The sequence below is a fragment of the Pomacea canaliculata genome, linkage group LG12, assembly GCF_003073045.1.
Source record: "Pomacea canaliculata isolate SZHN2017 linkage group LG12, ASM307304v1, whole genome shotgun sequence".
Taxonomy (NCBI): domain Eukaryota; kingdom Metazoa; phylum Mollusca; class Gastropoda; order Architaenioglossa; family Ampullariidae; genus Pomacea; species Pomacea canaliculata.
Window position 1 is genome coordinate 7,160,965 of NC_037601.1, and position 11,514 is coordinate 7,172,478.

Below are 11,514 nucleotides of genomic sequence, written 5' to 3' on the forward strand. Positions count from 1 at the left end.
TTGTTTTGTTTTTGTTTGTTTGTTTGTTTGTTTGTTTGTTTGTTTGTTTGTTTGTTTGTTTGATAATCGGGATTATTTTTCAAAATGTTTGAGTCATTACTCGGTAGTTTAAGCGTTCTACGACTCTCTGTTTCTTTATTTATTTATTCCCCCCACCTCCTCTCTCTCTTTCTCAAACCACATACACACGCACATACACCTTTTTGTGCACTGTTTGCAATATTCAACTCTTATATGCCTTTTATTATATACCCGTCTAATAACGCTGATGGGCGAAATTCCACTTCTTGCTCGACAATTAGATAATTTATCGTTGCTGCTAAAGTCACGTTTCATCTTTAATTTATATGTGACATATTTTGTTCATGAATTTAGCAACGATCTATTTCTTTGTCAATAATTTATCCCACTAGCACGTTTGAAGTGAAAAAAACTGCCGCCTGTCTTGAGATGACTTGTGTGGACGCTCAGCTGTCACAGAGATAATGACAAAAGACTTGTATTTTATATGTCTAACATATACATGCCTAACACATTACATTACGATATGTGAATCAGACCATTACATTTACTCAAAGGGCTTCGTCCAGGCAGCAGCTGTTTCAAAGCTGACATCTGACCTTTGTGATAAACCGCCAGAAATGACCGAAAGGGGTGGGAGGGTGGAAGTGCGAGCCCATCATTACGTTATAGCATACTGCTCACAGGCGGACGATAGGAGCGATAGGAGTGTAGTGTGATAGTCGCCATCTACCTCCCGCCCTCTGTACCATAATTCCATCAGTTCCTTCACCACTACCTGTCGGTTACCCGGCGATGACGTTGGGTTTGTCCAGTAATCGGCTGTTTCCGGCCAAATGACTGCCTAGCTGCATTTGCTGTCGTCACCGGGGTGTGTGATGGGGAGGCTGTGCCATATAAAAGTTAGTTTCGGGTGCTTTTGCAGTTGAATGGAAGTGACCAACAAGTGGAAGCCCCTTCTCTACTAAATAACCAAGAAAACGCAGTGCTCTATGGTTGCTAGCAATCTGTGGGTCGCATGACAAGGTGAGTGAACAGATACTCATGAATCTCTCTCTCTCTGCATTTATTACGCTTATCTATCGAGTATTCTACCAATTAATTTTTTTCCTATGTTGTTTTTTTTTGTTTTTTTTTTTTATATAAATGAAAGAATTGTCTGTCTTTGCATGAGTTTCTAATAGCAAAGCCATTGCTTTTTAATGTTGATGTCATCTACATTGTATATCTACATTTCTATCGACCTGGATAGATATGTAATTTCACCGTATTTTGCCAACGACTTCGGAAGCATAATGCTCGATACCCGAGCAAGTTTTGTTTTTCCCCTGCTCATTTATTTCTCAATCTGTCGCTAATTCGAGACAGCGAACACTATGTCCAATGCACCGAATGTTTAATATGTTCAGAGTTATTGGTTGCGCAAATATTTTGTGTGTATTCTTTTTCACTCACCCACACATTCAGCATAAAGGAATTGTTAAAATTCTCCCCGCGGAATAAAAATTCCAGACCAGAGTAGCAACACTAAAGCACTTACAAGATTTTTTTGATATTCAGCTTTTGAGATTTTTTTTCTGCCCCTTCGATTAAGCACTTGATTTATAAAGAAAGTTGTTTTGTTTTGTTTTTTCGTTTGTTTGTTGTTGTTTTTTTTCTGCCATAAGGAAAGGGTTAGGGTCCAGTGAGTGTCATTGTCGTTGGTTCGAATCTCACTTCAGCCACACGTACGTCTTTGCGGTATCTGTCAGCAGGGCTTATCGTCGGGTTTCGTTTTTTTATTTTTATTTTTTTTTTGTTTTGTTTTGTTTTTTGTGTGTGTTTTGTTTTTTGTTGTTTTTGTTGTTTGTTTTTTTGTTTTTGTTTTTTTGGTTTTTTTTTTTTATTATGCAATTTTCTTCCTCCTTGGATACCACCCAGTCTCCTCATAGAGAGAAGGCATCGCTAGTGAAAAAAACTTCCTATCAAGTAAGAACTGCGGGGCTCTATTCCCCACATGATGTGCAGTAGCTACGGTGAACAACGTAATCCCCTCTACAGGAGTTAGGTCACGAAACCCTTTTCCCATCTTCTTTTTGCCTTTTTTAAAAAATCTTTGTAACCTGTGTGCATTATGCCCTTTCGCCAGTAAATCGGATGCCTTTGTCAGTTGCTGTTATTTAGTCTCTATCTGCAATTTGCAGTGCATTGACTATGGTAGTTAAGTTGTCTTGATGGAAAATGGTAAACTTTTGCAGTGGTCCGAAAAATAAGTATACGCATATACAAAACATAGACAAACACATACGCAATAAGCACATTGACATATAACAGGTATGTGTACTTTAAAGTTGAGTTGTTGGTTTGGCTAGCTGTGGTAGCATATTCTTTTTATCACAATATTAATCTCATACCCCTCTCATTTTGAACAGATTCCGACAGGTGGTTCGTCACCGATCTTGCCAAACATCTCCACGTCAGAAAGAAAGAGGGACACGGCAGAGACATAAGTCTAGCCTGCCAGGTTACATCGGAGACTACTGTACGGCGGGCAAAAAGGATTCCGCCATCAGCCTGATGGACGCGACCCTGGATGACGAGAGCGCCATCTGGCAGGTCCAAGAAATTGCCTCGAGCCCAAGTTCCACAACCTCCCAGGACCAGGATCAGAGTCAAGGAGACGAAAGGTGTGCAAGGAGGAGATTGATCAAATACAAGCGGTACCCAAAGCCTCCGTACGCCTACCTGGCCATGATTATTGTTGCCATCCACTACTCGCCAAACGGTCACATGACACTGGCAGAGGTCATCAAGGCCTTGGAAAATATGTTCTCCTTCTTCCGCTGCAGTTACAAGGGCTGGAAAGATTCGGTGCGGCACAACATCTCCAACAGCCCCTGCATCGTCAAAGTCGAGCCCGAGCCAGGCGCCGGCGCTTTCAAGGCCGCCAGGTGGCGCGTGTTCTGGGAGATGGTGCCGAGGGACGTCTTCCTCTTACAGCGAGGCCGTCCAGGTTGTAAGGACAAGCACTGGAAGCCAACTCTGCTGCAACATCTAGGACTTCAAGACATTATCCTCCCTAGCAAACCCCAAGATTCCTCTCCCTCGACGGAGATTTCGAACCATTCCTCTGCGCTAGGCATTCAAGCATGCTTACCCCAAGAACCTGCGCGCAAAAGCAAGACTTCCAGTTACGCTGCGCAGTACGAGGACTTGCATGGCATTCCTACGTTTTCGTCGTTCATGGTAGAACGCGAACGAAATCTTCGAGAAGAGATGACGTCATCACTCGCGGACAAACAGGTAAACAACCATCACAATCTCCAGATATGGAGCGTTCAAAATATTCACGATTCGACCACACACTTGCCCATGCCTCACCAGGCTTTTTATCAATCCCAGATTGTGACCAGCACAGACTTCGCAGAAGATCGTAGGACAAGTCCTCTCTGCCTGGACAATTTTCTTTTCGACGGTCGTCGGTCCCCAGGCCTGGACTTACCTCCAATCGATGTGCCGTCTTGTGATTACGGAACCCCTATCTATCCATCACAAAGAGGCGACTATCCCCACTCCTACAGCACATTGTCATTAAACTGTGGGACTAGATTGTTTTATGGACAGGTTAACCATCGGCAAAATCCCAGAGCGAATTCTGCCTCAACTGATTGTGGCACGTGTACATATGGCTCTGATATAGAAACGAATGACAGTCCCGTACAGAACGTCCATGTCAACCACAGAATCTGCACCTCTGTGGGATGTCAAACCTCTGTACGCACCGATCTCTATAACTATGTCGGCATGCAAGGTAGTTCAGAAGCCTGTGTATGGCAACAGCCATCGGCGACTTATCTATGTTCTGGAAGCCTGGCTGTGCAGAACCAGTTCAGCCAACTGCCAGGAGATGATAGACAATGGTCAAGTCGCTGTAATATTCCAAGCAATAACATTAACCAGAATTGTCTTATTGATAGTCGTGTTTCAGCAAAGTGCCAGGACCCCTCAAATGGCTTCACTACACCTTTTGTTACCGGTGATCAGAGCAAGTATTCTGGCCAGCATTTGGACTGGCCGGTTGACATTTTTAGGTATCCTTATTAATTATTTCCTTATCCTTACAGAATGCTAGTTTGCAGCCAACACTTCTTAGCTTCAGTCCCCAACAATGACTTGGGCATGTAGCAGTGCCGATGGCAAATAACTTAATTAATACCTCACTGATGACTCTCCTGATGCTTTTGAGTGCTTGTCAAAAGAGTTATACTATTGCGCGACAGAGCACACACTCAACATTTACAGCATGCATGCATGTTCTTGCATTCTCCATTCAACATAATCTCAGAGTACAACCAATGAAAAGGTATTGCTTTAAGCAAAAAATATTTACTAAATTACGAACATTTATGCATTTAAGTAACAACCATTGACACCTATTCTATGCATGTGCTGAGATGTGCAAATGCTGCAGCTCTTCATGTCCTCCCAATTCCTATAAAACATGTATCCACCAATAACCCCCACCAAAAAAATAAATAAAAATCACTTTTCAGCTGTTACAATTAAGGCTAAGGTTAACATCAAAACTTCTTCAACAGCTCTGTCCACACATTACAGCAGTGTCCTACACAGACAACTGTTTAGAGTTCTCCTTTAGATGCTAGGCTTAGCAACAACAATTCTCAACACGGTCAAATACGTTTCAACTCATGAATGAATGGTGTGTCGATTCAACACCTCTTGATGTAAACATCAAAAACGTATACGAAATAAAACTTTTAAAAATTGAATCTTTACATGTGATGGTTACATGTTTCATATAACATAAAAATCATTTCAAGAAAATAGGTACCCTTGGGTAACACAACAGATGCCAAACAAACTTAAAACGGAATTCACCACAACTATATACTGGATCATCTTTGATATAGTTCTGAACATGCACAACTTCAGTATAAAAAATGCTTTTCATGACTAGACCTACGCAATGTCAGGCCATCAAGGCCTGAAAAATGAGACCAAAATATCTCCTACCCCACAGAGGAGACTGAACATAATAAGACAGAAGTTGTAGAATACAATGCATTAATGCTTTATCATAAAAAAGACAACAAAATGATTCCACAAAGTTTAAAGTAAACATCAACTATGAATGGATGAAATGTGCTACATTTGTTAAAAATAAACCAAAACAGTTTGGTCACCAACTGTATTGCACTGAACTGGAAATATGTTTTCCAATATTGCAGAAACTTGTGGATTCACCAGTAAATGGCACCTTTCCATGCAGCTGTTGTTTCAACTTGCCTTTCTTCTATTCTGAAGCACACACCTGAGCAGAGGTTCCTGGTGCTTGCAGTATTGCAGTCCTGTTGTGAGTACGTGCTGAAGGCAGCAAAAAAGAAGTTGAACAAATAAATATTTCTCTAATGTCCAGTGCTTCATCTGCACCTCTAGCAACTTCAGGATAAAACATTTACTTTTCTGAACTTTAAACGTTTGAACTTTCTCACCACACCATCACACCAATATTGCTCACTGCACCATCGCTACCAATATTGCATACTGTTTCTCCCACCTTTCTATTTAGTCAGAAGTAGTTTTCACAGATTTGAAAGAGACAAGAAACTTGGCATAAAAGAAAAAAAAAAAGACAAGCAACATAAATAAAATCTGCCTTCACTTTTAACACTATGGTCTACTATTCTGACTACTGCGACCATATTATACACATTCACAGGGATTTCTGTATGTGATACCATGTTGTTAAATAAATGCTATGATGTTAAATTCTGACCATCTTGCATATATTTGCAAACATGCATATTAATGTTTTAGTTTCAAAGTGTACACTACCTCATAGCAATGAATGACGATCTTATAAAATGCAGGAATAAATTCTACATTAAAAAAAAGCAACAGTGTGAGCATATGAAGGGAATGAGAAATGTATGTATGCACATCTCCCTTAAAACAAAAAAGATTATATCTCTCGAAACAAACTTTCGTTCTTCTAATCGATTTCCTGTTACAATATAATGTATGTACCCAAAGCCTTTGCTTCTATTCTCCTGCACTTACAGTATTCATGCCAAAGAGCATTAACAGGACTGGATGATGACCTTCAGTTAACTTGTATCAAGGTTGTTGCTACTTGCGCTCTTGGTTTTACGCCCTGGTAAAAAATTGGTCTTGCCTACAGACAAAACAATATTATTAATAGCATCACAATCCTGCCTTATTGAATACTGGCATATATATTTTTCTGTAATACTTGCAGCTGGTTAAGCTTCATGGTAACTTATAAAATCAAACAAAACAAATGCATTTACTTATAACAATTTACTGATGCGACATAATGTCTATGACTCTATGGTAACCCCTTCCTACACATGCATTCTGCTCTTTCCCCTTTCACAAGAATAATAAACATACTTGGAGGTTGTGTAATTTTTGATGTCAGCCAGACAAATGGATCAACTAATGACTTCCTGTTTGTAACTGTCACTTCCCACAGTCGCACTGTCCACAAATTAAAAACTGTTAGCGCCAATCATTAGGCTATCATAATCAATTAAAACTGGAACACATGAACAACATCACTAAAACAAATTCCTAATCCTCAGATTTGGAACACATGAACAACATCACTAAAACAAATTCCTAATCCTCAGATTACTTTAGTTACAGTATTAAAAGATCAATCAATTCTAGAGCCTCAAGCCTCAAAATCAATTACACTATTAATCCAAATCATAAGAAGAATGTATAAGCCAGAACCTAGAACATGGTCCTAGCTGAGACATTGCTTGCAATGTTAAAATAGTCAAATAATCAATAGTTCAAGCTCTTACAAAGACAAGGATCTATCACAAAGTTAATTACAAACAAAAGAATAAGCAACATTCCGCGTGTGTGAATGCATGCTCTTGTATGTTCTCACAGAAAAACCATTCTTGAAATATATCTGTCATCAATAAATCAAAATTCACCTCAATAAAACAGTTAACAACCAAATCCTCTATCTTGTTTGCTTGGAGTAGTTGAAAGTGCTTCTATATCACTCACATTTTTCCTTTGTTGCCCATGCCATAGCTGTGTCAAACTGCACTTGACGCTGCTCTGTCATTTCGCTCTTATTGCCTATTACTATGATGTGAACCTGTCAAGAAAATGATTTGAGACATTTTATAATAGTATGTATGAATTAAAGGCCAATAAGCACATTCTTGTCTGCTTTAAAATTAGTCTGCTATATTTGGTCAAGCCACAGTTTTCCCAGAGTATGTTAACACTTTTGCAACTTGTACACTCCCAGCCTGCCTGGCACTGGCGGTGACCTGAGTCACTGCAATACAGGGAGACAGATTGAGAGGGCAGCCGGACAAGAAGCATACTTATCTGTCCTATCATGTATCCTTAGTGTCCTGTCTAATCCCATAATAAATGTTCCTTGCTTTTCCCTTAAAACTTATCTTACGATTATGATTCACAATATAAATTTATGTTGCTACAAAAAAGCTCTTAGATTTATTGAATTTTGAGTCTCTTCTGCAGTTGCCTTGTCCAGGCCAGACCAAATGATTTAGAGGCTGTATAAGGCTCACGGCCTGGATTTTCCCCACTCCTGCTATAAGGCATAAATGCAAGAATCTTATAAAATATAAATACAAAAAAGCAATATTTATCAATATATGTATAGACAAAACAGCATGTAATATAAAGATAAGGTAATACAGTTGTTCAACAGTACATCCATCAGCAGCAAGTTACCCTTGACAAAGTACACAACATCTTTTTACCTTTCCACAGTATTCCAAAACTTGTCTCATTCTCCACACTCTCCTATCTTGTTATTTCAGCACATATTACGCTTGACTGAACCAGAGATGGACCACATACTGACAGTTTTTTGGTTATTTGTTTACAATTTTGTTTGCTATTTCCCAAATCCTTGCAGAGAATTTTTAAATTTCTGATACCAATGGCAGCAGAATGGTTACAACTGATCCATGAAGTTTATGGCTTAAGAACTTAAAAAAAATTATGAAAGTTGGTATTAAAATAAGAGCTTGAAATTAGGCTGCCATATTACAATTTAAATGCACATGCATAAATGTGTATTTGTGATCAGTAAGTTGGAAACAAAGCAAAAACTGCAATTTATTGCACAGAATGGCTGGCAGAGATTAGGAAAATGCCATGGGAAGAAAAAAATTGTTTTATGTTAACCTGTTTGCACACCATGCTACAATTCATTACTGTAGAAAATGCAGAATACCTCTCTCTTGTCTCTGTGCTTGTCAATATCTTTTTTCAATTTGTCCAGACGTTGGAAAGATTCCCAATTCGTTGTGTCATATACAAGTATAAAGCCCTGCAAAAGAAAAAGGATATTTTACTGAGTGTAATACAGGAGCTACATGATTAAGAACCAGAGTTCTGACAGATACCTTATATTCATCTGGAACTTTTTATGGTGGGAAAATCCTATTTGTAGAGTTCCATCAGCTTCTGTCAGGTAATTCTCTGACTTTGGTTATTTCAGCCAAGTGACTTCTGAATTCTATTATGTGTGAATTAATTTAGGTCATTTATGGTTCTGTGTGATTGTATGGGGTTCTGTCTGGTTTGACAGGTATGAATGTGTGATGGTATTGATTGTTGTGTTGAGTGGTTCTAACCCATGGTTCCTTATCGTATCACTGCTAATTGTTCTCTGGGATAAATGAAGTCTTAATCTGAAAAGTTTCCATGCTACATGCAGACATGGGTATATAGGTAAATGGCACTAAAATACTAAGAGCAGGTACAGAGTCAGAGTGAAATCATTTGGAAATTAAAGTTAAATAAATACTGATAACAATTAAAATGTATATTTCAACTTTAAATTCAACCTGTTAAAAACCATCTAATTGTTGCAACCACCAATGAAAATGGTTTTGTGCCTACAATATTTGTATGTCTATTTTTAGTGATTAACACTAAAATAGCAGATCCAGATGCTATTTGTCTAAAACTGTTTCCAGATCTGCCTTTTATTTACTCAGGAGGTGGAAGACTCCTGTCTTCCACTATAAATGACATTTGAAAACACATCTTTTCAAATCATTAAGTTTAAAACACCTTAAACAACAGCACATACTCAAACTATTTTACTCACATCAGGGAAATTTAAGTAGTGCTTTGGTAGATCTGCATCAGACTGGCCCTGGAAACATACAAATGTTGTAAACTATATCATGTAAAACTAATAATAATCTTTCTGCATGGTTATCACATAGCAAAGCACAAGATAAAGCTTTTTGAGCATATTAATTTTAAGTTATGAACCAAAATTACACATGAAAGAATGAAATATGATATAATCTTTCTGTTCACAGACAAAAAGAAACTCAACAAAATTTGGCTGCAAAAAATACTGTGTACTTTGTTACTCAGGACCTTTGTGTTATACATATATATATGATGTAAGATTTTTAACACAAATGTCATTATATTTGTCATTGTTCTTACCCCTGATGCAGATCCAGTGTCAAATATGCGAACTTTTTCTTTTACACCTCTGTCTGTTTCAATTACTGCTGTATAAATATCTTCAATGGTTGAAAAACTTGGCTGCATAAAAGGTAATACAGTATAAAAATAATGTTCCGTTTGATTGGTCACAATTAGAAAACAGGTTTAAAACTAAAATTATAAAATATAAAAGAAATTAATTTACATCTAGAAAAACCCTTAAACATAAATATTTGCTAACTGCCATCTGCTTTAAAATAGTCAAATAATCAAATTAATTTGTGCTAATGATGCAAATGAACCTCACAACTTTCTCAAAGGATTTCTGGTTGGTTTCAATAGATTTGAAAAAAAATTCATTCTTCACACTGAAATAATTGAAAAACAAAACAAACAAAAGTTAAGAGGTTCCAATATTTCCCATAGTTTGCTAAAATCATCAATGAACTCACATTCTCAAAAACATGGTTCCCATACAGAAGCTGTTCAATGATTGCACTCTTGCCAACTTTTGAATGTCCACAAAGTATGATCTTGCTGATTTTGCCCATGCTGATTTGTGTTTCTGTTTAAAAGCAGGATAAGGACTGATGTATCCTGTGGAAGTAAAAAGCAGTTGAACGACAAGAACTAAAAGTATTAAAATTGTTGTCACGTATAGTTATATGATTTGATTAACTGTACCTCATGCAAAACCTCAGCAAAAAAGTGAAAAAATTAAAATTATAAAATACCACTTGTATAATTATAAAATAATAAAGTATAAAATATGAGCTAGTAAAAATTACTAACAGAGACTGCACGGACAATTTTTATATTAAATACGTCCGTGGGTGCAGATTACAGAATGAAATTTTAATACATAATTTTGAAATGTTAAACATCGGTTACTTTGATAAGAACAATTGCTAAATCATATATTTACTTTTATTCAAGCTTTAAGTACTCGTAAGCGCTTTTTTCGGACACTTGCATGTCTCCTACTGAAAATAACACAACCCGTACGTTCGTATATACGTTTCATGTCATGTGTGAAGTGTGTGTTTGACTTGTGATTACGCTAATGACAAAAGTTGTAAATAAATCATCCACGAAAATCCAGACAGCTTTACTTACCAAGTGAACACACATTTAAAAGATTGTTTGGCACAATGGCTTACTGCAGAGCAGAGTGTCGCGAAGCTTTCCTTTTCTTGTTGCTGCAGACGCCATATTGTGGTGTCTCCAGTCAGTTCACGCTATTTGCACTGCACAGTGTTTGTACGCTCATTTGGCTATTTGCACAGCAAGGGCGGCCACGTTCGCTTGCACGGATCACGAACTTATATCTTTATTATATATAAAATACACGTCCATGCACGGATCGAAGTTTCACTATGAAAAGAACAAGAAGGGCATCTTTCATCAGAGTACTTATCTCTGCTCCTGAATGCCTGATATAATAAAAAAATTCATTGGAATCACTCAGAGAAGAGATTTTGCTTGTGTCGTCTAGTCAATCGCAGTCCAATAATGTGTGCACAATCATATGTTTCCGCTGGTTTGTTGTCTTTGAATGTTTCTTGTGTATGTTAATTTTTTTTTTTAAATTCAACAATCGATAATCACCCTATGCGCATCGTACTGTCAACGTTATCTAGGCCCTATATAGGTTACCTATATTGACAGGGGAGAGTACTCTTACCAACCAAGGGCCATAACCCCTAATAATGGCACGTGACTTTTAGCCAATTGTGTACTACGTGATCGGAACTGCGCGCCATTTGCAAAGTTTTGTTTCTACACTTTTCGCAACAGGAATTATAATTAAGCTTCTTCAGCCGTCAATTCCAATACTGATACATGTGTTGGACTCTTCAATAACAGTATGTATAATTTATATGCTCTAAATTGGCATAGTTATTGAGATTTTAGTTCCAAGTTCAGTGCAGAATATTACGCTAAGAAAAGAAAGATTAGAGTACACATTAACGCAATAAATGCACAAGTTTTCCA

The 11,514-nt window shown here is 37.6% G+C and overlaps 2 protein-coding genes across 2 annotated transcripts; one reads left to right on the forward strand and one right to left on the reverse strand.

The window, feature by feature from the left end:
• The first annotated feature begins 465 nt into the window (after positions 1-465).
• On the forward strand, positions 466-4,871 carry LOC112553144 (forkhead box protein H1-like). Its single transcript, XM_025220169.1, has 2 exons — positions 466-1,047; positions 2,433-4,871. Exons 1-2 carry the CDS (start codon positions 1,040-1,042, stop codon positions 4,102-4,104), a joined length of 1,680 nt encoding a protein of 559 aa, XP_025075954.1. The 5' UTR covers positions 466-1,039; the 3' UTR covers positions 4,105-4,871.
• Positions 4,367-11,142, reverse strand: LOC112553145 (NF-kappa-B inhibitor-interacting Ras-like protein 1). Its single transcript, XM_025220170.1, has 9 exons — positions 10,636-11,142; positions 9,972-10,116; positions 9,517-9,618; positions 9,164-9,211; positions 8,282-8,377; positions 7,069-7,162; positions 6,436-6,522; positions 6,082-6,196; positions 4,367-5,385 (listed from the first exon to the last, which is right to left on the reverse strand). The coding sequence occupies exons 2-8, from the start codon at positions 10,068-10,070 to the stop codon at positions 6,129-6,131; spliced, it is 594 nt and encodes a 197-aa protein (XP_025075955.1). The 5' UTR covers positions 10,071-10,116; positions 10,636-11,142; the 3' UTR covers positions 4,367-5,385; positions 6,082-6,128.
• Positions 11,143-11,514: the final 372 nt, after the last annotated feature.